Source organism: Dreissena polymorpha, chromosome 4, assembly GCF_020536995.1.
Source record: "Dreissena polymorpha isolate Duluth1 chromosome 4, UMN_Dpol_1.0, whole genome shotgun sequence".
In the NCBI taxonomy this organism is placed as follows: domain Eukaryota; kingdom Metazoa; phylum Mollusca; class Bivalvia; order Myida; family Dreissenidae; genus Dreissena; species Dreissena polymorpha.
Window position 1 is genome coordinate 83,756,057 of NC_068358.1, and position 23,890 is coordinate 83,779,946.

At 36.2% G+C, this 23,890-nt stretch overlaps 1 protein-coding gene across 1 annotated transcript in view; it reads left to right on the plus strand.

The window, feature by feature from the left end:
• The window catches only part of LOC127878556 (solute carrier family 12 member 3-like), a 39,528-nt gene extending 18,198 nt beyond the window's left edge, over positions 1–21,330 (plus strand). The window contains exons 9-25 of the mRNA XM_052425087.1: positions 174–301; positions 1,138–1,377; positions 1,529–1,636; positions 2,051–2,174; positions 2,775–2,904; positions 3,270–3,397; positions 3,918–4,129; positions 4,382–4,516; positions 5,188–5,294; positions 5,842–5,981; positions 6,547–6,684; positions 8,149–8,247; positions 9,060–9,174; positions 9,463–9,549; positions 12,390–12,501; positions 18,309–18,376; positions 20,252–21,330. Of these exons, the coding sequence (XP_052281047.1) occupies positions 174–301; positions 1,138–1,377; positions 1,529–1,636; positions 2,051–2,174; positions 2,775–2,904; positions 3,270–3,397; positions 3,918–4,129; positions 4,382–4,516; positions 5,188–5,294; positions 5,842–5,981; positions 6,547–6,684; positions 8,149–8,247; positions 9,060–9,174; positions 9,463–9,549; positions 12,390–12,501; positions 18,309–18,376; positions 20,252–20,387 (2,207 nt within the window). The 3' untranslated portion in view covers positions 20,388–21,330. The remainder of the gene's footprint in view (positions 1–173; positions 302–1,137; positions 1,378–1,528; positions 1,637–2,050; positions 2,175–2,774; positions 2,905–3,269; positions 3,398–3,917; positions 4,130–4,381; positions 4,517–5,187; positions 5,295–5,841; positions 5,982–6,546; positions 6,685–8,148; positions 8,248–9,059; positions 9,175–9,462; positions 9,550–12,389; positions 12,502–18,308; positions 18,377–20,251) is intronic.
• Positions 21,331–23,890: the final 2,560 nt, after the last annotated feature.

Below are 23,890 nucleotides of genomic sequence, written 5' to 3' on the forward strand. Positions count from 1 at the left end.
TAAGATGAACTCCTTCAGAATATGCTCAAATATGATTTTAAATGTTGATCCAACAGATATTTTTCCGTTAGTTCTTACTGCCCAAAACACAGAGACTTTTAGGTTTCAGGCCAAACTTTCGTTGATGTCAACATTATTTTAACGTAATTAGATCTACTACATTTCGTGTTAAGGGGAAACATTCAAGACCAACTTCATGCCTCACTTCTCGAAGGAACACAGCTTCTTCTCGGTATTCGCCATATTTTTCCCATCAGCCACCGGAATTCTGGCAGGAGCCAACATTTCCGGTGATCTTAAGGTACACACTTCCGGTTACATTTAGTTGCATTTAGATTACATTACTGATCAAATATACTAAATATTCTACGTAAGTACAATGTTTTTATTCGAAGACGTATTTAAATTGTCATGCAAACCTTATATGTTAGCTGTTCAAGCATTATTTTGGCCGGGTCGAACTTACCAGCCGAATGTTACAATTTGGACAAGATGATCACATTTTGTCACTAAATCAAACACGGCAGATATGCATATAGGTTTTAAACGGCTATGGTGTGCCATGTGTCCTTATTGACACGCCATCGGCTGTTTTTGCCGTAGGGCTTTAGCAATGTGGACATATGGAAAACCAAATCATAGCCGTGTTGTAAGCTATTTATTACATACCTAAACGCAATACCACTGCATATTTTAGCGCTTTTTATTTTAGTTTTGGCATTGAATGTTTGTATTATTTATGTAATGTAACGTCCTATGTGCATAAATTAAAAGTCGTGTATGTAACATACCATCATAGCATGCATATCTATTGAATTATAATTTTCATAAAGTAAGTCAATATATAAATAATAAAATTTTTGAAAGCTCTGCGTAGATGTGCGGCAGGCGTTTTGATGTTGCTAATAACGTAATTTGCAATTTACACCGGCGCAGGTAATAGATCGATGAAAACCTTTCCCTCTCATTATGTTGACATAAATTCATAAACGATACATGATTGTCATTTTGGTACAAAAAGCAGTGTTATGTTGCGTTGTATAGTCTAGTAATGATTTGCTATACTGATACTTAATGTGAAAATTACATCAAGGTTGATGAGTCTGATAGATCAAGTAAGTTTTATGCATGTTGCAGGATCCCCAAACGGCCATCCCCAAGGGTACGTTCTGTGCAATCTTGCTGACGTCATCAACATACATCGCCATGGCCTGGGCCATGGGAGGAAGTATGGCGCTCGAGGCGGTAGGGGCCGCCGGTATAATCGTGGCCGGAAATACAACAATGAACATAACATCACTTCCAGTTCCAACCCTCGAGGCCATCCAACAGTGTGGGGAATCTGCGTGTAAATTTGGCCTACTGCATGATTTTGGGGTAAAATTCACAACTGATCGAAAACCATTTTTAAAATCATAAATCAAGTTTATGTGGCATAATTGTTTTATAATGTTGACAGAAAACACTATATTTTTGGTGACAATATGTGCACTCCTTTTGGAATTCCATTGTTCCTATTATGTTGTAGATTACTTCTCTTGGAAGCGCATGGCGACCTTTGATTTTTGCGGGAGTATTTTCCGCCACTCTGTCGTCTGCTTTGGCTAGCTTGGTCAGCGCTCCGAAGATTTTCCAGGTAGGCATGTTTGTTGGTCAACTTTAATTAAACATCTTAAGAAAACTTTGAGTGACGAGATTTTTCGCGTGAAACAACAACAACAATATAAAAACATTTATCATGTAACTAAAAAAGAGCATTTAAACGATACAAAATGTGAATCATATTGTTTATTTATGTATATTATTTATTTGTCAGAATATATATATTAATCATAATGTAATCAACAACAAATTACTTCATCAACATAACACGACATCGTATCAACAACAAATTACTTCATCAACATAACACGACATCGTAACAACAACAATGCCGATAACAAGATCGTCAACACCACCAGCGTCAACCACAACAACATCACCCGCGTCATCAACATCATCATAATCATTACCATAACCAACACAAATACAATCGATTCACATGTTTCAGGCTCTGTGCATGGACCGACTGTTTCCTTTTATCCACGTGTTTGCCAAGGGCTATGGAGCGAACGGGGATCCAAGGCGCGCCTATTTCCTCTGCTTCTTTATTGCCCTCACCATGATCTGCATTGGTATGTAACATCATAGTCTCCGTCTGTAAATTATGTTATGAATTGTGTCCGAAAGTCAGTTCAATGTAAGTGAATAAAATGTTACTTCATGCCTTGCTTCTGTCAGTGACGCAACGGTATGTGTCAGTAAGTGACGTAGTTCTTTCTGTCAGCCAGCGAGTTCATGGCTTGCAAACGTCATTGCCGTCATAGTCCTTGTCAATATGTGACGGAATGGAGGGGAGAAGCGTAGAACGTCGCGTCATTGGCTGTGTTTGATTTTGACGTCATTGTTTATGCCAGTTTGTTGGCGTCATTGGTTATGCAAGTTGGTGTAGAATTTGGTCTTCATCAGAAAGTGACGACATGGTCTGCACCAAAGAAATTTACATTACGATCGTTAGAGGCGCAATTGTCTTTGACGGTAGAATAGTCATGATATTTTGTCAGTTTGTGTCATTATGGTCTGCTGCAGAAAGTGTCGTCAACTTCTTGGTTAGTAATTGGCGTAATGGTGAGGGGCAGTTAGTGACATCATCATTGGGAGAACATGTTCAAAATATGCACGAACCAAATATAATGAACTAAACTAATGAGCACACTTTCTCGTTTATTCCGCAGGCTCCCTGGACATAATCGCTCCCATCATCTCCAATTTCTTCCTGATGGTCTACGCCATGGTTAACTTTTCCTGCTTCAGCGCATCAGTGGTTAACACTCCTGGCTTCCGGCCTGGCTTCAAGTACTACAAGTAAGTCGCCGTCACGTTGTGCCGTCGTTTCTGACTCAATTGATTGTTTGTGTTGAACAATTACACACTTGCAAACACAATCAAACGTTGATCTCAAACGGTTTAAACGTTAACCAAGGAAACCATAGCTGATTTTATTGACCAATGTTTGGGAACAGTAACATTATTAAGTCATCAATACATGTTTGTCTTCGTAATGAGTGAAATTATCTACACATAAATTAGCCAGTAAATTCTTAGTAGTACACGATATGAAACTGATTTCAGGGCTGATTGAAACGTCCTTTATTACTGATAATCATTATCCACTATGTACTTGTATATACAATCTGTCATAGTCACGTGACCATTGCCTGTCTAAACAGCAAGTGGCTGAGCCTGCTGGGGTCGTTGCTTTGCGTGGCTGCCATGTTCCTCATCAACTGGTGGGCGGCGCTCGTCACATACGTCATCGTAGCCGGCCTCTACTTATACGTACACAAGTCCAAACCAGGTACGAGACGCGCCATAATCACGTGCGCCTCAATTTAATGTATTTCATGTAAGAATGTTTATATAAAACCATTATGTTGGAAAGTAGCTTCATGCACGACTATATTTATGCCGCCTAGTAGCATGATATTATTTATACCAGCGTATTTGTTTATTAGTAATCATTCTGGTCAGAAGTTCTGTTTCTCCCTGATTGTTCGTTCTTTGAAATTCTAGTTTTGTGTTATTCATTTTCATTTTCCTACTCTGTGGTCTTTTTCTACGCAGTTATTTTTCATTGGAATGCTTTTTAAACGCCTTTCCATTAATGTATCCTGTTTTTTTCGTCTCCTCTTTCTTTTTTTGATATTCTGTGTTGTTTATCTTGGTCTATTTCATGTATTGCGTTGTTATTTTCCGTTCTATGTTCACGTTGTTCTTTTTCTGTTCGGCGTTTTTCAAGTTTTTTTTTCCGTTTTGTGTTGTTTTTTTTCATCTCACTTTTTTCATGAAATTTAAACAATGTTTCCACATTCTTGTAGATGTGAACTGGGGCTCCTCCACGCAGGCCAACGTTTACCGCGACGCCTTGAAGACGACGTTAAAGCTAATCAACGTCGATGACCACGTCAAGAACTTCCGGCCTCAGATCCTCGTGCTCACTGGATATCCGCGCAATAGACCCAACCTGCTCGACTTCGCAGCGACCATCACTAAGAAGCAGTCTCTGCTGATTTCTGGCCATGTTTTCCAGGTTGAATATTGTTATATTTACGACTAAACCGTAAGCACTAAAATTTCGGTTTAAGCGCATTTTTAATTTTAATTCAGAATTAACAATAATAGTAGACACTTGTTTAACTTTTCAGAAAAAATAGTTCCCAATACAAAATCCTTAATATATGGTTGTTATAGCAATATGTAACAATCCTGAAATATTAACATACAAATATTATATTAATACATGCTTATAGACCTGTTTATTGCGTTAATAATTGACCCCTAGGGTTCCCTTGAAGAGCATCTTGCCAGAACGAGGTCGTTGTCCCCGTATCGATGGTTCGCAGATCGCAAGGTCAAGGCATTCTATAATAGTGTCTGCGCACCAACCTTCCGGACAGGGGTTCAGGTTTTACTGCAGGTGAGCGTTCATAAGACCTACTGGCACGAACGTTTGGCGAAAACATATGAACCGCGCTTTGGAAAAAAACATGCGTCAGACATGTCCGTAAAGTATTTTCCCTTATAAGCCTGAGCAGGCCGCACAGGCTTATCGTAGAAGAACATTCCGCTTGTATATAGTTCTTCGATTCAAAGAAGTTTCTCCTGTACGAAAAGCCAGGCTAACCGGAAAGTGCCGCCTCATATAAGACTGCGGACTGCACAGGCTTATCTGGGACTACGCTTTGCGCTCATGCATTTAGCCCGTTTATTCCAGAGCGCGACTCATACAAAAAACATGGGTTTGATAACGTGTAATGTTAAACTAATTTTGGAGCGAAATACGATCTTTTTTCTGCTTATAATGGACATTGTACTAAAATCCGGTTATTTAGCAGAGCACTAAAGATTAAAATGCTTCTTTAAACTTTTTACACGATTAAAAAATAGTGCGGATGATTCGTCAAGTGAGGTATGACAGTACGGTTTTCATGGAACAACTGTACACACGAATTTTTATTTTATTTTAATAAAATAATATTGCTTGGTAATGACTTTTTAATTGGGACGATCGCTTAAAATTAACAACTTTCACAGTCACAGTTTTGCCTCGCAAAGGATCTATGTATTGATGCATGTTTCCATCGACAGGCGCTTGGAGTAGGAAAGCTCCGCCCGAACACGCTGTTGCTAGGATACAAGAACGATTGGCAGAGGGCGGATCCAGTCGAGGTCCTCGACTACTTCAACGTCATATCGTAAGCGGCAGACGCTTTGTAACTCACGGAGTATTGATTCATTTCTTGATACAACATGGAATCAAAGGTTGTTTTATATAGTTCAGCTGATTGTATTTGCCTGTATTACATATTGTTGTTTTGAAAATGACATTTTGTAATAATAAAATAAGCCGATGACTGATTTTTTATTTGAAGTGTTTTTTTTCGATAAATCAAATTGGATAAGGCCATAATAATCAGTACTTCTACCAGCATCGCCAAAAAAAAGGTCAGGTAAGTCGGTTTTTGGCCATTTGTTACGATTCACAATTTAAGTACAATTAACTATGACATTCAATGTTGTTTTATTAATCTGACATAATTAAAAAACATAACTCGAATGTAGCATTAATGATCGCAGACTTAATAGTTATTTTAGTGGATTTAGTAAAAATGATCAAAACATGGAATACCAAAATACATATTTAATTCGGCGAAAATAATCGTTGTCAGTCGAGTTTTTGGAAGTAATCTGTTTTCTCTGCTAAAGAAATCAGTGTGTGTTGATAAAATGTTTTGTTTCCAGGGACGCGTTTGACCTCCGATATAGTGTTGGAATCCTGCGCGTGGTGGGCGGCTTCGACCGGAACAAGGTGCCCGATGACGTCATCAATCTCGATAACCCGGCAGTGTACGAATCGGACGAGAATGTGGAGGAAGAGGACGGTATACACCATATTTTATTTTATTTACTCCAAACATTTTAGTTTTGTGTTTCACTTCTAATATATGATGCGTTTTGCATGTCATTATAATTACTCCGAACGTTTCCCACTTCATATCGATGTACGGATGCGTTTTGTATTTATTATACATACTCGAAACGTTTTAGTTTGGTATCTCATGTCAAATGAACGGATGCATTATATAGGATTAAATCTTTAATTGAGAATTTATCGGTGAGCTCAACAAACATATGAAGACTGATTCAATCTCGCCCCTCCCCCGCCCTGCCCCCCCCCCCTCCAATAAAAGAGAGTGAAGAATAGAATTACAGAAAAAAGACACAATAACATAAAAACTTAAAAACTTCAAACACACAAATACAAATTAATAACTCCATACATTAATATATATTTAAATTGAATGACGTTTAGCATAACTTCACGAGGGCTTTGATAACAATATTTTTTAAATCCGTTGATTTTACACACAAAATGATCATAAAAACGACATAGTTGGCGAATCTGATGTCATAATTAAAATTGCACTCGTGTCCCCGCTGCTGCAGATGACGAGCTCAAAACGAACGACGTCACAGCGAAACCAGTCGACGTTAAGACGAACACCACTGTGAACGGACAGCCGCACTTTGCCCTTCAACGACTAAACACACTTAAAGAGGGAATCGAAAACGCGGCCTTCCAAGGTACCATACATAATTTTCAACTTTGCAATCATGGACCATGTAAGAAATATTCCCAAATAACGAGTAAGGAAATTCTTTAAACTAGTGAAGTGTGGAAGTCTCTTGGCGATTGTGTTTCTTTTACTCTAAAATGTTTTAAACCACGAACTTTTGCTTGGATGGTTAAGTGCATACTCTTCTGACACAAAAAATGCTGGATTTAAAATTTATCGTCTGAGAAGAAAGTTGGTATGTTTAAATGAAACAATGTATTTCTCTTCACGTGTTTTTATTCAAATTTGGGACCGGTAGGGGACCCATTCCCAATGGATAAAATGTTGTTTTTTTATACAAGTGGGACCTTAAAATTCCGAATAAAAGGTGTCATTAAAAAATATATGTTTGTGTAATAAGTCTTAACATTTAGTTTATCTCCAAATTAGTTCTTAGTTGAAACTCAGTAAATGATTGAAATCACTTTTATTCTCAATTTTAAAGTATTTTTAGCAAAAACCACGAACACTATTATTTCCAATCTAATTCAAAACTACTCGAAAGTTGCCAACTCAAAGGGATCTGGCCAATTCCAAAAATGGTCAAAACATCACTGTTTAAGTCTCTGTTATCATTGATTTTAGTAACTTTTTTGAAGTTGATGGTTTAAACGTCTTAGATAAAACATTAATTTTAATTATATTGTGTATTACACATGTAATTTATTTAAAACTTGTGATACTTAACAATGAAAATTATGTACATTTTATAGTAACAATTAGAAATTGAGCTCAAGTTAGTCCTATCAAACATGCTTATTTTCAAAGTATTTTGAGAAATCAGATTGAGTGTTTATGCCAGCTATCTTTAATTAGTCCCGACCTGTGCTCAGTTATAATCTACCTGGAACCGGTAGCTACAATAACATTGCGAGAGAGAACAGGAAATGCAAGCTGTGCAATAGCAACATGGTTGAATCAGAATATCATGTTTCATGTATGTGTACGCGTCATCGTGATTTAAGAATTGAGTACGAAATTAATACATTGTTTTACACCGTCCACAAGTTCACAAACATGATGCCCCATACTATCACTAGACAATTAAGAAATATTTATTATGTTATTTACAATGATATGTTCAAAAAATGGTTGCCCTGCTAGTTAGCTACTTTGTTGCATTATGATCACACGAACGATATAAACTAATTATTAGTAATTTATGTATCACTTTCATTTTCTATGAATGTAATATGGTTTTTGTTTTATATATTTGCTGATTTTGCCAATAAACAGATACTGAAACTGAAACTATAGACAGTTTAAACATTATAAACATTTAAATACAATGTGTCACGCTCTTTGTGATACGCATGGCTATACAACAAATGTGACGTACACTTACATACTTACTGATTTCTATTTGATCAAAATAAAGCGATCCCACGGTTATTATCATAACAATATTTGAGCTATAGACATTTCCGCACAGACGACGAACCTAAGTCTGACGGCGTTAAGCGGAAGGCTCCTGTGTTCCGGGAGAGCCAGTCTGGCACAATAGACGTCTGGTGGCTCTATGATGACGGGGGTGAGTAGAGAAGGCTACGTCGTATTCACAAGCCTATCGTTACGTTTTTGAGATCGATGGTGTCGCATGTGAAGTAAGGTATCATAAACGGAACAGGTGACCTCGTATTTGACGTCTCAACTTTAGCGGAACATAAACTGGACAGGTGACCTCGTATTTGACGTCTCAACTTTAGCGGAACATAAACTGGACAGATGACATCGTATTTGACGTCTCAACTTTAGCGGAACATAAACTGGACAGATGACATCGTATTTGACGTCTCAACTTTAGCGGAACATAAACTGGACAGATGACATCGTATTTGACGTCTCAACTTTAGCGGAACATAAACTGGACAGGTGACATCGTATTTTACTTACGTCTTGTAACGTAAACGGGGCATATGGCTTCGTATTTGGAATCAGGTATCGTAAGCGGGGCATATGGTATCGTTTTTGACGCTTGGTAACGTTGACGGGGCAGTTCGCACCTTACTTGACGTCTGGTAACGTAAACGGGGAAGGTGGCATTGTATCTAACTTCTGGTAACGTTAGCGTACAGAAAGTGTCGTAAATTAAGTTCTGGAAAATAATAATACCTAATTAATAGATCTTAACAATTGTCTGAACATTACGCCAAATTTTGAAATCATAATGTTGTTCGCTATTTCTTTTTCTGTTGGTTGTATTTACGTAATGCCAATAAATCATTCACAGTTAAGTGTTAACAATCTGGCTGAAATAGATATGATAATTAAGACAAAATAATGTTAGGTTCATGTCTAGGAATTGATCACAAGTGTCGTTACAAATGTGCAATCTCCTTGAAGGTCTGACGTTATTGATTCCCTACATTATAAGTCAACGCAAACAGTGGAAAAACGCCAAGCTAAGGGTGTTCTGCATGGGAACTAAAAAAGGGGAAGTAGCTGAGGACCAGAGGAGGTATGTGTTATTAGAGTCACCTCCCGTTTATGGGAAACCTGTATCATTGAGGCAGGTTTTGCATTTTTCTACAATTACATGACAAAGATGTTTAAAACTTTATTGAAATAAACAATAAATGAAAAAAAAGAAAGGTTATTTATAAAAAACGCAAACCATGACAATATCAATTTTTAAAATCCACCTGATTAGAAAAATACATTTTAATGTATAAGATATAGTTCATACATGGTCATGTATTATACAAACATGGTTTTATAAAAAATGAAATCCACAATCATCTTTTAGAATGGCATCGCTGCTTTCAAAGTTCCGTATCAATTACTCGGAGCTGACAATTCTCACTGAGATGAACAAGAAACCTCAGCTAAAAACGTACGTATATTGCAATATATAATTCAACACGCTGGGTATGCGGATACTTTGATAACAGATGGCACTTCGATACCAGATAACAACAAAAGTCAAGCGCGAGAGGTAAGTTCATCAGGGTTTTTTTTAAAGTTATATAATAAAGATTAGTTTTTTAGACAAGGCGCATGGTCGAGTTTATAAATGGTGTATCATTTTCTATTGCAAAGAAAACCATCACGGAAGAATGGTAGATTTTTCCCCCAAAAATTGAAAATTCGGTCGGAAAACAGCATAAACTGGATGAACAGTAAACATTTTAACAAAATAAAACTACTTAGAAATATTGCAAGAAATTGTTTGATATTCCAGCATGTAGAGTAATCACTGTGCTTCAAATACTGAAATTGATAGTATTCAATGAAATATAAACGAAGATAGAGCATGTTTTAATCGGTGGTATTCATGAAGTTGCGGATACTTTGATTCCCGATATAAGTCACTTCAGATAACAGAGACATTCAACAAATTGGGCACTCTGATAACCGAGTTTTATCTTCTACCTGAAATGCATTTATGTATATTATGGCTATTCTTACCAAACATTTTGAAGTACGAATCAATTTGCATTGTCAAGCCCGACACATTGGGAATTGATGCATAACGTAATTACATACACATGTAAAATATAACCAATGGCGTTGATCGTTTTCAAAAAACTTAGTACTATTAATTTATATAATTAATATTATAAGTGCAAATTTTAAATAAGATTCAACTGCTCTTTTCTGAAGTAATATATTTCAAGTGACGACCGAAAATAATTGTCTAAATAATAAACTTGTTTTTAAGTGGTAAATTGAGATTAAGAGAATTGAAAATACAACGGATCATGTGAATCAACACGACTGTGTTCAACTGAACTTATAGCAGGACTCTAGATAAGGGGAGCAAGGGGTCTTAAAGCGGCCAATACAACTCATAAAATCCTTTGTCAGTGGTGCTCATTAGAATCGCATCATGAAGACGATACTAATGCGTAGCCATAAAATTTAAAAGAGATTGGAAAACTCACTTTATATTGAGCTCTACTTATATGAAGCACTTCCCTTTACACTTCCCTTTCCCTTTTATTATCATATTCCAAAGGGATAAGTACATGTTTCGGTAATTCGTTTTTAATTTACATCAGTTCATACACTTTTATGTATTGCCTGCTTACTATAGCAGTATTCCACAGCGAATTCTGCATTTCTGATTCACTATATAGAGTGTGTTATATCTGGTAAAAAGTGTCGAGTTATCCGGAATCGAAGTGTCATTGTCTTTGAGATGATCGGTAAAAGAAGTGTCCATGAAAATTTGACATCCGACTCTTAAAACATTTGAATTTCCCCAAATACGTTATTTAACAAAAATTTAACATGTTGTAACATTAATGGACATATTGATCTTTTATTTCAATTAGTTGGCACGTTCTTGATTTATTTCCAAGTATTTTTATTTTGTTGAAATACGTACTGACCATCGAATTCATGACGATTATCGATGAAATTTTATCTCTTTTTTTATAATCCACTTTTTTTCACGACTTTCTTGCTCCGCAATACGATGTACTATACCATTAATCGACCGAACAATGTTACGTGCCTGAAAACCAAATGAACAGAACATACATGCAAAAATTTGAGATATATATTTAAAGAACCTTATTGTTGTAATGCAGAGAGAATTTATTTTAAATATTTCGTTGCCTCTGGTATAAACAGTGACCTAATAAAGCAGTGACCGAATAAACTAGCTGATATCCGTCAGTACATACGGTATTCCTACGCGCCGATTAACATGTTCTAGTATTTGACCTTTGAAATTAATTTAGACGCATTCTGAATGTCACAAAAAACGCTTTGACGCGTGTTTTCGTGTACATCACATTTTATTGTGTTTCTTTTTTTTTAAATATAACCGAACAAGCTTTCTGTATTTATTTGTATTCGCTTGATTACGCTATTTATGATGCGTCTTGTGTATCGTCATATCTGTGACGAAACATTTTGGGGACACAATTAGGATGTCGTGTTTTTTATAAAGTCAAATATTTGTTAAAACCGTCAAACAAATCCAAAAAAAAATTTGGATTGTGTGTTTGTCTTGCATGATTCGATAGCAATAAAAAAATTGTTGTTTAACATAAATTTCGATAAATGGATGGAAGAACAGACAATGGAAGTGTATATCGTTGAAACTATATGGGTACATGTATAAGCGTTGGACTAAGGTTGTCATTGAGGTAAGCGTGTCGTTTATACTAAATTGACTTTTGTATGACTTTTGTCAAAGCATAAATAGTGTAATTAATCTGATCTATGGCACTATTTTAGCTGCAATTGATCCTTTTGTTGACTTGTTGCTCAATTTTATTTTTATCCGTTCTCGATTCGCTTTTTATTTGTCCTCGTATTTTGAATAGCAAAAAGGAACAGTTTAATGTGGAACTATGTTTACGTGACATAATTGGTTGTTATTTGGTCGTCAGGAATGTTGTGTACATGAAGGAGGCCCGACCAGAATATATATTTATTTATTATTAATAACTTGTATTTGATAAAATGTTTCAACGGAATAATTTTTAATGAAGCAGGATAAATCGAATACATAGTTGGTGCCGAGATGGCGAGAGTAAATCCGGTTCGGCCTAAAAAGGAAAATAGGGCTCACTTTACTAAAGCTCGCCCTATTTTCTTTTTTCTAAGCCTGGTCGGATAAACGTTCTCCATCTCGGCACCAACCATGTATTCTCGATATCAAATGGCTTAACAATAAGGCTCCCGTTCGACTTCATCGGTACATTACGTTATTTCCAGTTACCGCCAGTTTGAGACGCTGATCCATGAATGGCGGCTGAAGGCGGGCGAGTTCCAGGAGGATTACCCATGGAAGATCGCCGACTCGGACCTCGTGGAGTACAAACAAAAAGTAACCATAGTAACCATACTTGAAGATACAATCATACCAATCGCAGAAAAGCATAGAAGACCATAGAACTCTTGGCATGCATAACAACCGTATCAATCTGAAACAACTAAAGCCATGTGTAACAAGAGCACCGCATAACGGGTGCCACGCTTGGCTGCGAAAGCTTGTCAGAATTTTTTTTCTTAGAGGTCACAGTGACCTTGACCTTTGACCTAGTGACCCAACAAGAGATGTGTTTGCCAGAAACACAATGCCCCCTACTGCGCCACTTTGAAATAAAATTTATATTTATCATTTGGCAGGTATAGACATCATCTCCCTTCAAAGCTTTATTACTTCCCTTGGGTTTTGTCCAATCCAACCGGGGGGGGGGGGGTGTCTGTAGACAGTTAAAAATGACACAGTCAGACATCACTGACAACCAAGGCCTGTGGTTTATCAAAGAGATCATAGCCAGCGTTCATCATGTATGTATGGACATAAGTCCACTGGTATTTAATGAAAACTAGCATTCACAAATTAGAACAGGTTAGAAATGATAATTATATCAAGAGATGTGTTCGTCAGAAACACAATGCCCCTATTGCGCCGCTTTGCAATATAACTTCTATTTATCATTTGGCAGGTATAGAAATCATCTCCCGTTAAAGCTTATTACTTCCCTTGAATTGTGTCCACTCCAACCGGGGGGAGGGGGTAGTCTCACAGTCAATTATGACCATGTCAGACATCACTGACAACCGAGGCCTGTGGTTTAAAAGATATCACCGGTCAGAGTTTTTTTCTTTTTCATAAATCAGGTCAGAGGTTTTTTTTGTTTTATTTTTGTCTTTTCCATATTTTTTTTTAAATAATAATAATAATTATAAATAAAAAAATCAGGTCAGTGTTGTTTTTTTTTCTTTTTCAGTGTTGATCATGTATCTAAGGACATAAGTTCACTAGGTATGTAATGAACATCAAAGAAATTATAATTATATCATTTAAAAAAAATCTTTGACAAATCAATCATTTGAGTTATAAATAATCAAAATAATGAATCTGTACAGTAACTGTGAAAAGAACTTCAATTCTTGGTAAAGAAATATATAATATGAGATTTATAATTATATAAATTACTTCCCTTGAAAATAATTGTCTCTAACAAATCTCTATTTTTAGTAGCAAATAATTAAAAGCCACTACCGTGACTGTGATTGACCACTCGAAATGTGCTGCTCCATGAGATACACATGCATGCCAAAAATATAAAGTGGCTATGTTTAATATTGAATATTTATCTCCCTTTTTAAAGCTTATTACTTCCCTTAAATTTGAATTTTTTACCGTAGACCGGAAAGGATGACCTTGACCTTTACCTTTTACCACAATGTGTTTGTCAGAAATACAATGCCGCCTACTGCGCCGCTTTAATTTATTTAACAAACATATATACCTGGGCAGGTCAGATAACTATGTCCATTTTAAGCTTATTACTTCCCTTGACTTTGTTTTTTCGACCCTAGACCTTGAAGGATGATGTTCACCTTGAAATTTTACCACTCAAAATGTGGAGCTCCATGAGATACACATGTATACCAAATATCAAGGTGCTATCTTCAATATTTAAAAAGTTATGGCCAATGTTAAGGTCTTAGCACGACGCCTACGACGGACGTCGGACGGCGGACGGCGGACGGCGGACGACGAGATGGCTATGACAATAGGTCGGGTTTTCTCCGAAAACAGCCTCGCTAAAAACAGTTGCAATCGTTAACGTTTATTCCATGTTTTCAAAAGATGCGCAAGTTCACGTTGCTTGATTGTGTTATTTTAGAGGTTCATCCGTCAAAGTATTTCGTATAACAAGGGGACGGATACGCAGTGATAGGATTCTTAAGAGATGTAAAACAACTGTGACACCAATCGTCCGTTGCAGTTAACGTGCGGTGTAAACAGGAAGCAATTTAGATTTTTAAACGAAAGGTTCTTGTTTGGTTTCTGTTACAGAATTATGTTTATTCTTATTTTCTTAAATGTAGTGTATACAATTTATGCATTATGATTTAATTATACTAAAAGCAAATAAAGCAGAAGATAAGAAAGACGAAATGAGTCGCGTTCTGAGAAAACTTGGCATAATGCATGTGCGTAAAGTGTCGTCCCTGATTAGTCTGTGCAGTCAGCACAGGCTAATCAGGGACGACACTTTCCGCCTAAACTTGATTTTTGCTAAGAAGAGATTTCATTTAAACGAAAAATGTCATAAAAGCAGAGAGTGCCGTCCCTGATTAGCCTGTGCGGACTGCACAGGCTAATCTGGGACGACACTTTACGCACATGCATTATGCCAAGTTTTCTCATAAAACGACTCAAATTATATGTCCATTTGTCGATTTGTTCATGTATTTGTTGTGTATCTTTAAAAATGGTTCCAAGCAGGTAAAGAACATGCCGGGTAAACTTCAATTGATGAAAAACTATAATAAAACACACAACTCGTGAAGCTTTGGGACTCAAATTATCTTAGTATCGGTGAATAATACGATGATCGTACCACTTGGTCATTTATTTCAATTTTGAAGCAACTATAACACCTTTCTGTATTGATAATTATTCTTAAATATTTCTTCGAATTAATTTTCTACTCGATATTTGGACTACGTCATTTGAGGAATTACGAAATCCTGTCGGTGATAAAAAAAAACTACGCATTCAATCAGCGTTAATTAATGCACATTTTGTCATAAGCAACGGGACTATACTTAAATATCGATACAATAAGATGTTATGATATGAAGCTATGGAAAAATCCTAAAGTAACCTGAAAGTAATAAAACCGGATACGAGTATTTCATAATTTCCAAATACTCCATATAAATGTTTGAAAGCATTTGCACATGTACTTATGTTTTGTTTTCCGTTAAACAACAGGTTACAGAGAAAATTAGAAATAGGCGGAGTACATAATGTATTCATAAAATGTGTATTTAAATGAATATCTATCCCTCTCATTGGTATGCATATTTCGAATGAGACCTTATTCGTCCGTTGTGTGTCAATAAATGCAAAAACAAAAACAACGTACTTTTGTCGCACCCTTAATTTCCAGGAATAATTATTTCTAATTGCCATTGGGATAAATTATATCAAAGTCGAATGAACGGTCCTTTTGAATGGATGAATGATCTCAGTTTATAGAGGTTATGTGGTTGCTTTAGAACGCCAAATCATGTCGCTTGTTATGATAAACTGTATGGTGATCATCGTGATTGTCCGATTTATCATCACATCCACATTATGATTGTGATGATGATGTTGGTGAAGACCACGAGCAGATTTGACATCATTTCAGTACCAGCCTTAATATAAGTGGCAACAATAACAGCAAACGTGTCGCCGCCACTGTCATCATATTCATCACCATCATTATAGTCACAATCTTCGTCGTGATCATCATTATTGTCACTCTCATCAACATCCTCCGTCATTATGTTCACTCTCATCAACATCCTCTGTCATCATATTCACTCTCATCAACATCCTCCGTCACTATGCTCACTCTCATCAACATCCTCCGTCACCATATTCACTCTCATCAACATCCTCCGTCACCATATTCACTCTCATCAACATCCTCCGTCACTATGCTCACTCTCATCAACATCCTCCGTCACCATATTCACTCTCATCAACATCCTCCGTCATTATGTTCACTCTCATCAACATCCTCTGTCACCATATTCACTCTCATCAACATCCTCCGTCACCATATTCACTCTCATCAACATCCTCCGTCACTATGCTCACTCTCATCAATATCCTCCGTCACCATATTCACTCTCATCAACATCCTCCGTCATTATGTTCACTCTCATCAACATCCTCTGTCACCATATTCACTCTCATCAACATCCTCCGTCACTATGCTCACTCTCATCAACATCCTCCGTTACTATGTTCACTCTCATCAACATCCTCCATCACTATGTTCACTCTCATCAACATCCTCCGTCGCCATATTCACTCTCATCAACATCCTCCGTCACTATGCTCACCCTCATAAACATCCTCCGTCACTATAGTTACCCTCACCAAAATCCTCCGTCACCATATTCACTCTCATCAACATCATCCGTCACCATATTCATAAACATCCTCCGTCACTATGTTCACTCTCATCAACATCCTCCGTTTCTATGTTCACTCTCATAAAAATCCTCCGTCTCTATGTTCACTCTCATCAAAATCCTCCGTCACTATGCTCACCCTCATAAACATCCTCCGTCACTATGTTTACCCTCACCAACATTCTCCGTCACCATATTCACTCTCATCAAAATCCTCCGTCATTATTTTCACTCTCATCAACATCCTCCGTCACTATGTTCACTCTGATCAAAATCCTCCGTCACTATGCTCAGCCTCATAAACATCCTCCGTCACTACGTTCACTCTGATCAAAATCCTCCGTCACTATGCTCACCCTCATAAACATCCTCCGTCACTATGTTTACCCTCACCAACATTATCCGTCACCATATTCACTCTCATCAAAATCCTCCGTCATTATGTTCACTCTCATCAACATCCTCCGTCACTATGTTCACTCTGATCAAAATCCTCCGTCACTATGCTCACCCTCATAAACATCCTCCGTCACTACGTTCACTCTCATTTCTTTCGGTTTCTATATTGGTGACATTCTTACCTGAGTGTTCGTGTGAGATTTCACCGTCGTAGTTATTCCGATTGTCGTTATCATCGCCATCATATTAGTGATATTACGTTCAGTGTGGATTTTCTTCGTATGTAAATAAATAACGGTAATACATTAAAATATTATTATGTAAATAAATCGGTTGATGTCTTCGTGACGAAGATATAATTCTGATGATATTCTCCATTTTTATTGAGACATGGGAATATGTTTTTAAATTAAATGCTTTTAAATAAGATCGCAATACCTTGCACGTAAACAATCAGAAAGCTTTCGTAGAGATGGCTGATAAAAATGGAGAGAAAATAATTACTGAATGGAAGATAATTATGCCCTGCCAGTAATTCTGTTTGCCAATAGATGTTACTAACCGTGCGTTAGATTAATTAGATTTGTTCTTGTCGATTAATCAGGGGTCTATTACCATCAAGAACTCTAAAAACTAGGAGGGTCTGTTTGCAAAGCTTCGGTTTAATTTCTGTAACTAATTGGTTTTCAATTAAATGTGTTTGCGTGTGTCGACTACCGTATGAGCGAATCTTATACTGTTTCCAGAAACTTTGTGTGACGCTATCGTTATACATGTACGCTGATTATATATATATATATATATATATATATATATATATATATATATATATATATATATATATATATATATATATATATATATATATATATATATATATATATATATATATATATATTATGGAGCCATATATGCATTTAAATGTTATATGAATCCAACAAGTCTCGATATGACACATGTATAAACAAAGTTCCGATAAACTGGTTAGGTGACCGTTTCAGAAAGCTGTCGTAAGTGACTTACGATTCGTCAGCATTTTTTTTTCTCACAAAACAACCTTACATAATAACTTATTGTGTTAAAAATCTGACCGCAACTAGTTTATGAATCGTTACTTAATTACGACGGTTTATTAAAAAGGCGACACGGTTTCGCCCTGGTCCATGAGGGAAGAACCATGCCCATGTATCTTTTATGATCATTGATTTTTTTTTAAATTTATTATAGTGTGATTTAACAAAAAATAGATGTCGCAAAATAAACAACAATAATTGAAATGTTGTTTTCCTTCTGCTGCAGACGTACAAAAACCTACGAATCCGAGAGAAGCTTCTGGAACACTCCATGGACGCATCTCTGATTGTAATGTAAGTATTGAGTGTATCCATATCAAACAACTTTCAAGAAATAGTGCGAACTCGATATCCGAAAAAAGGTCAACATGGTCGAAAATGAGCTGCGTCATGCGAAAAAGTGTCTTATGCCATATGCAGCACACATAGCTGCAGACCTAGCTGCACAAGCGCGCAGTCTGGTAAAAAGCTACGCTGTCCGCTAAAAAGTCACGCAAGGTTTCGTGGCCTCATTAGCGGCTAGGGTAACTCCTGACCACACTGCGCGGATCCGCAAACTGGGCTGGAGCTACACTGGCCGTAAATCTCAGACCCATTTCCGAATGAAGCATCACATATTGTAAGTGATATGGGCCCACATTAAATCATCCGGCTGACGTTTTTTATTTATTTCTGTTTGAACTGAACGTTTTTGTCAAATGCCATTATTTCTGAGACAACTATATTTCTCTTTTTGCACTAATCATTTTCACATCAGTATATTCATTAATTATAAATACGTTTACATCGGTGCTGTCTCTTATTTTCCTATTAACGTGTTATGTCCTCTGAGGGCAGTATCTTTGCAAACAAGTATGCCTATAAGGCTATGAATACTTTGCTATACAAGTGTAAAATGTATGAACTCAAACCTAAAACACTTTGCCAGTTATTTGATGCATTTGTTGGTTCTATTCTTAACTATGCCTTCGAAATATGGGGTTTTACAAAGTCTAAAGAAATAGAACGTATCCATTTAAAGTTCTGTAAACAAATGCTACAAGTAAGACTCAACAGTTGTAACGCATGTGTTTACGGAGAGTTGGGTAGATACCCACTTTACATAAATCGTTTTATAAGAATGTTAAAATATTGGTTTAAAATTAGATTGAGTGATAATATTATTCTCCAAACTGTGTATAATATGAATGTTGTAGAGTGTCATAAAGGAAACATCAATTGGGTCTCACATATTAAACAGTTGTTAAACGATTATGGTTATGGATATGTTTTTAATAACCCTAGCTCTGTGTGTGTTAATTCTTTTATATGTCAGTTTAGAAATAGACTTATAGATACATTTAAACAGGAATGGTTTGGTACATTAAGTAACAGTACTGTATTAGACATGTACAGAGTTTTTAAACCAACAATTGTATACGAATCTTACTTGGATTTGTTATCAAGAAGTTTGCGTACCCAATTTGTTAAGTTAAGAATTTCTGTTCACTCACTGAGAATCCAAACTGGGAGATATGGGCATAATAATATTCCTCGCAACGAAAGATGCTGTGTTTGTTGCAATAGTAGAGATATTGAAGATGAGTTTCACTTTGTTTGTATTTGTCCATGTTTTAGTGTTTTACGACAAAAATACCTTAAAAGGTATTTATATGTTAATCCATCTGTGTTTAAGTATCACCAATTACTGACTTCATCCGATAAAAACGAACTTGTCAAGTTGTGTAAATATATAAAAGAAGCATTTGTAATTCGCAATTCATTTATCAATAATACCATATAGAGTCTAACCGGTATCACCTACACATCTTTCTGTCATTATATGTTTAGAAAATTTACTATATGCTTTTTCTTCATTTGTATTTTTTTTTTGTGTGTTATATATATATATATGTTTTCAACTTAAATGAAATGAAAACGTGACATATTTATTTTATACTGTTTGTATTAAGACGATGTACTTATGTATAAGTCTAAATAAAATGTCTGTTCTGTTCTGTTCTGTTCCTATAGTATTATTTTGGTATACATGTCTATAATAAATTTTAATTGTGATGCCCTTGAAAAAATAATAGATGTACGACTGAAAATTTTTAAGCATACCCTTTTAACTGATAAATCTCATTCAGATATGTTCACATTCTCACATTTCTGTCCCCTCTGATACAGGACGTTGCCCGTTCCCCGCAAGACGGCGTGTCCGGCGGGTCTTTACCTCGGCTGGCTCGAGATTCTCACCAGCGACCTTCCGCCCACCCTGCTTCTCCGGGGAAACCAAGAGAGCGTGCTCACGTACTACTCATAGAGAGATGACGTCATATAGACACAAGCTTCTTTCCGGAGTGTTGATGTAAACTGCGAGTGGACTGGTGATTGACGAAGTATATCATATGTCATACGCCACGTTTCGTAGAGTTAACTGGCCTATAAATAAACTGATGCCCTTATATGCTAGAATTAAAATAGTAGAGTTTATGTGTTCATCTTGAAAAGTACATTTACATTAACCTTACTACTAATACACACGTGAAACAGTAAGCTACGTTACAGAGTTTATCTTATAAACACCAAAACTCTGTAACGTAGCTTATTGATAATCATTCAAACTTTAAAGACTTATAACGTCACATAATACGTCAATAATTAATGCATACGATATCCGAAGCCTTTTGACGTCAACGGATCGTCATTTATTTCGTGTGTGAATTGATAATACTTTGATGTAAATATATGATCGGAACTCTTATTTGGTCATACTTTATTTTGATTAATATTATTTAACGTGAGCATGTCGATAGACTCTCTTCAGACCATTCTTACATGAACAATATAGATATGAGCTACGTTATGCGAAATGCGACTTATGGTATAAACGGCCAGCGTAGCTCCACACTAGCCTACGCATTCACAAAGTATGGTAAGGAGCTACGCTGTCTGCTATAAAGTAACGCAATGTTTTTATAGAACATGGTAGCTCCTGACCAGACTGCGCATGCTGGCATAGAGCTACGCTTGTCGCATAAGGCATAAGACACATTTTCACATGCCGCGACTCATATAACACTTTGTAAACATGCATGTTTTACACGTTAGACTTTAGTGTTGCTTTTAGATTAATGTACGCTGTATGTACAATTCGCTGTATATTTTGGTTGGACAAATATTAACATTATATCGTTTGTATGATATTCAATCAAAAAGCTTGATATGTGATGCATATTCATTACTCTATAAATTTCAGCACCATTTGTCTTTTTATACTTATTAAATAATTAAATATGCAAAATGGGTCTAAGGGAAAATGCCGCAAGTGAACGCACCAGACATAATTGAAAGTACCATATGATCAAAATACACTATAGATATGTTATCCTTTAAAGTGTTTCAACGGATGCAAATAGGTCCGCCTCTCTGTCCAAGAATACACAATCGTGTGATTATTTCGCAAGACCTGCTCCCACTTCGGAGAAACTTGAATTACAATTTGCGACGTGAAAATTATTCACGCATTGATATTTTCAAAATAAATCAAAGGTCAGGTAACGGCATTTTATATTAAAAGTACTTTAAATTGAACAACACTTAGTTTTGTACTTTCGCATAAAGAAAAGTGACAAACGTATTTTGTTGCAATTTAATTATGAATAATATGATGTCAGATGGCTGTAATAATGTTAGAAATTTGTAAATCTTTCGACGATTTTTGCCTCAAAATATATACATGGAATATTTTTTTTTGTTATGATATCCTGATTACATCGAGAAAAAAATCGCAATCTTTCTACTTATATGAATTTTTATTGATGAAATTATTATGCATTACTTATTTATCTGGATACTGTTGTCGTAATATTAAATACATACAATTTCTTGATACGGTTTGCTTACAAGCTCAATTTTTTATTATGAAATTAGATCTATTATTGGTTTATGAATTCGTATTTTTATTTTCATACAGTTCATAGGACCTTGCCTTTGCTTGTAAAATACAAGTATTATAAACTTTAAACATTGATCACATGGTTGGGACAAATCTCTATTGCAATCCCTTCATACTCTGACCCTGTCTAGTTCCCTTTTCAAGACGTAGACTAGGAATAAAATATCTGGCACCAGCTTGCAAGCACGTGCGCAACAGAATATCGCGACTTTCGCACGTGGTAAGCCAACAAATGAACCAGTCTAATTATATGATAGATTATCAACCAAAACACAATCCGCCATAATAAAATTAATCATGACAATGGACTTCATCTTTTATTAGGAATCATCTTCTTCATAAATGCGATTCTGAACTTTAAATGAGGGAGAATTAATTCATTTTGAAATGATTTCAGCAAATAAAAGCTCACGTGACTGTTACTCGTCATTGAATGAAGCGCGCTGTTTTTCACTAACGGCACTGCGCATGCGTTTCAGCACGTGCCCTGACGTCAGTCACCCATCTGTTAGCAGACGAAAATTACTGTTCGTTGAACATACGACACCCTCTCTCGCATCTGTCATTTAATTCCACAGTTTAGTTTGAACTTAACAATTAAGACGTATTTTATTTGTTTACAATATCTTGATCTTTCTATTAAATTCATCAATATGCAACCGTTTCTCAAAGAAAAGAAATCGCGATAGTAGAGATTGAGCTCAAACAATTAAAGTGGAAAGCTTTGTTATTTTACCACCGCTAGATAAACTTGGAAATTAATACCCACAATGCCCCGCTAACACAGACAGCGCATGCGTACAGCGCAACGGCCACGTGCCGCTAGCCATAAGTTGATTGCCTTTGACTTATCATTCTATTTATCAGAAAAAAGCTGTATAAGATGTCGATATTTTTATTAATTAAAAATAAACGATGTACTCCTACATGAACCCAAAACACTCTTTTAAGAAATCATCGATAAATCTAGAACAACAAAGAAATCAGTACTTGACAATGTGTCTGATTTCGCTATTTATTATGTAAATGGAAATGGTTGCATGATCATTTTGGAGCAATTAAAGCTTGTGTTTGACTATAAACATGCCGAGTTGCGTTTTAAGACTGATTAGAGTTTGAAAACGTTTTATTGAGACTCAGTCAGTTATGAGTTTGTTTTGTCTTGCACGGACATAAAATAGTGACCAAATCATAAAGTGATCAAATGGTGTAATTTACACTGTTCCGTATAGTACATTATCTCGAATTTCGCTAAACGCTCGCGAACATTCTCCGTGTCTCTCAATTTACTTTGGGGTTATCTGAGACCATTCAATTAAAGTTGAAGAGAACAGTCACCGGAAATTACATCACATAAATATTCCCCGAATATCATATTTACGTTACAAAACTTTAAGGCCAAACAATCGTTTGGAACTATTTCCCAGTGGACCTATCCGTCATGGACCGAATTACCGCCGGACTAATTACAGAGACGCGGTAATATTACTCGACTATTGAGCTACAGGAAGTGATTGTGCGCTGGGTATTTCCTGGCAGGATGCTTTCAATACAATTTTGACTCTTCAGATTAACGCGTTATGCCCAAAACGACGTTGTTCCGTTTATATCTGCCCCTTTTCTATTGAGGAAAATAACGGTTATACAAACAGATTCAACGCATTACAAACACGCCATTTATCATCGTGTCAACGTCAACAAAAGGAGAATTTTGTCTAATCTAGGAATTTTGTAGCTGAGGAATTAATTTACATATAGACTGTCTTGTCGTTTTAGGGCAAAGATTTCTGGTGGTAGTTTATGAGAAAATAATAAAAAGTTGATTGAATACCCTTCACGGATACATTCATTTCTGTCAAATATGTGTG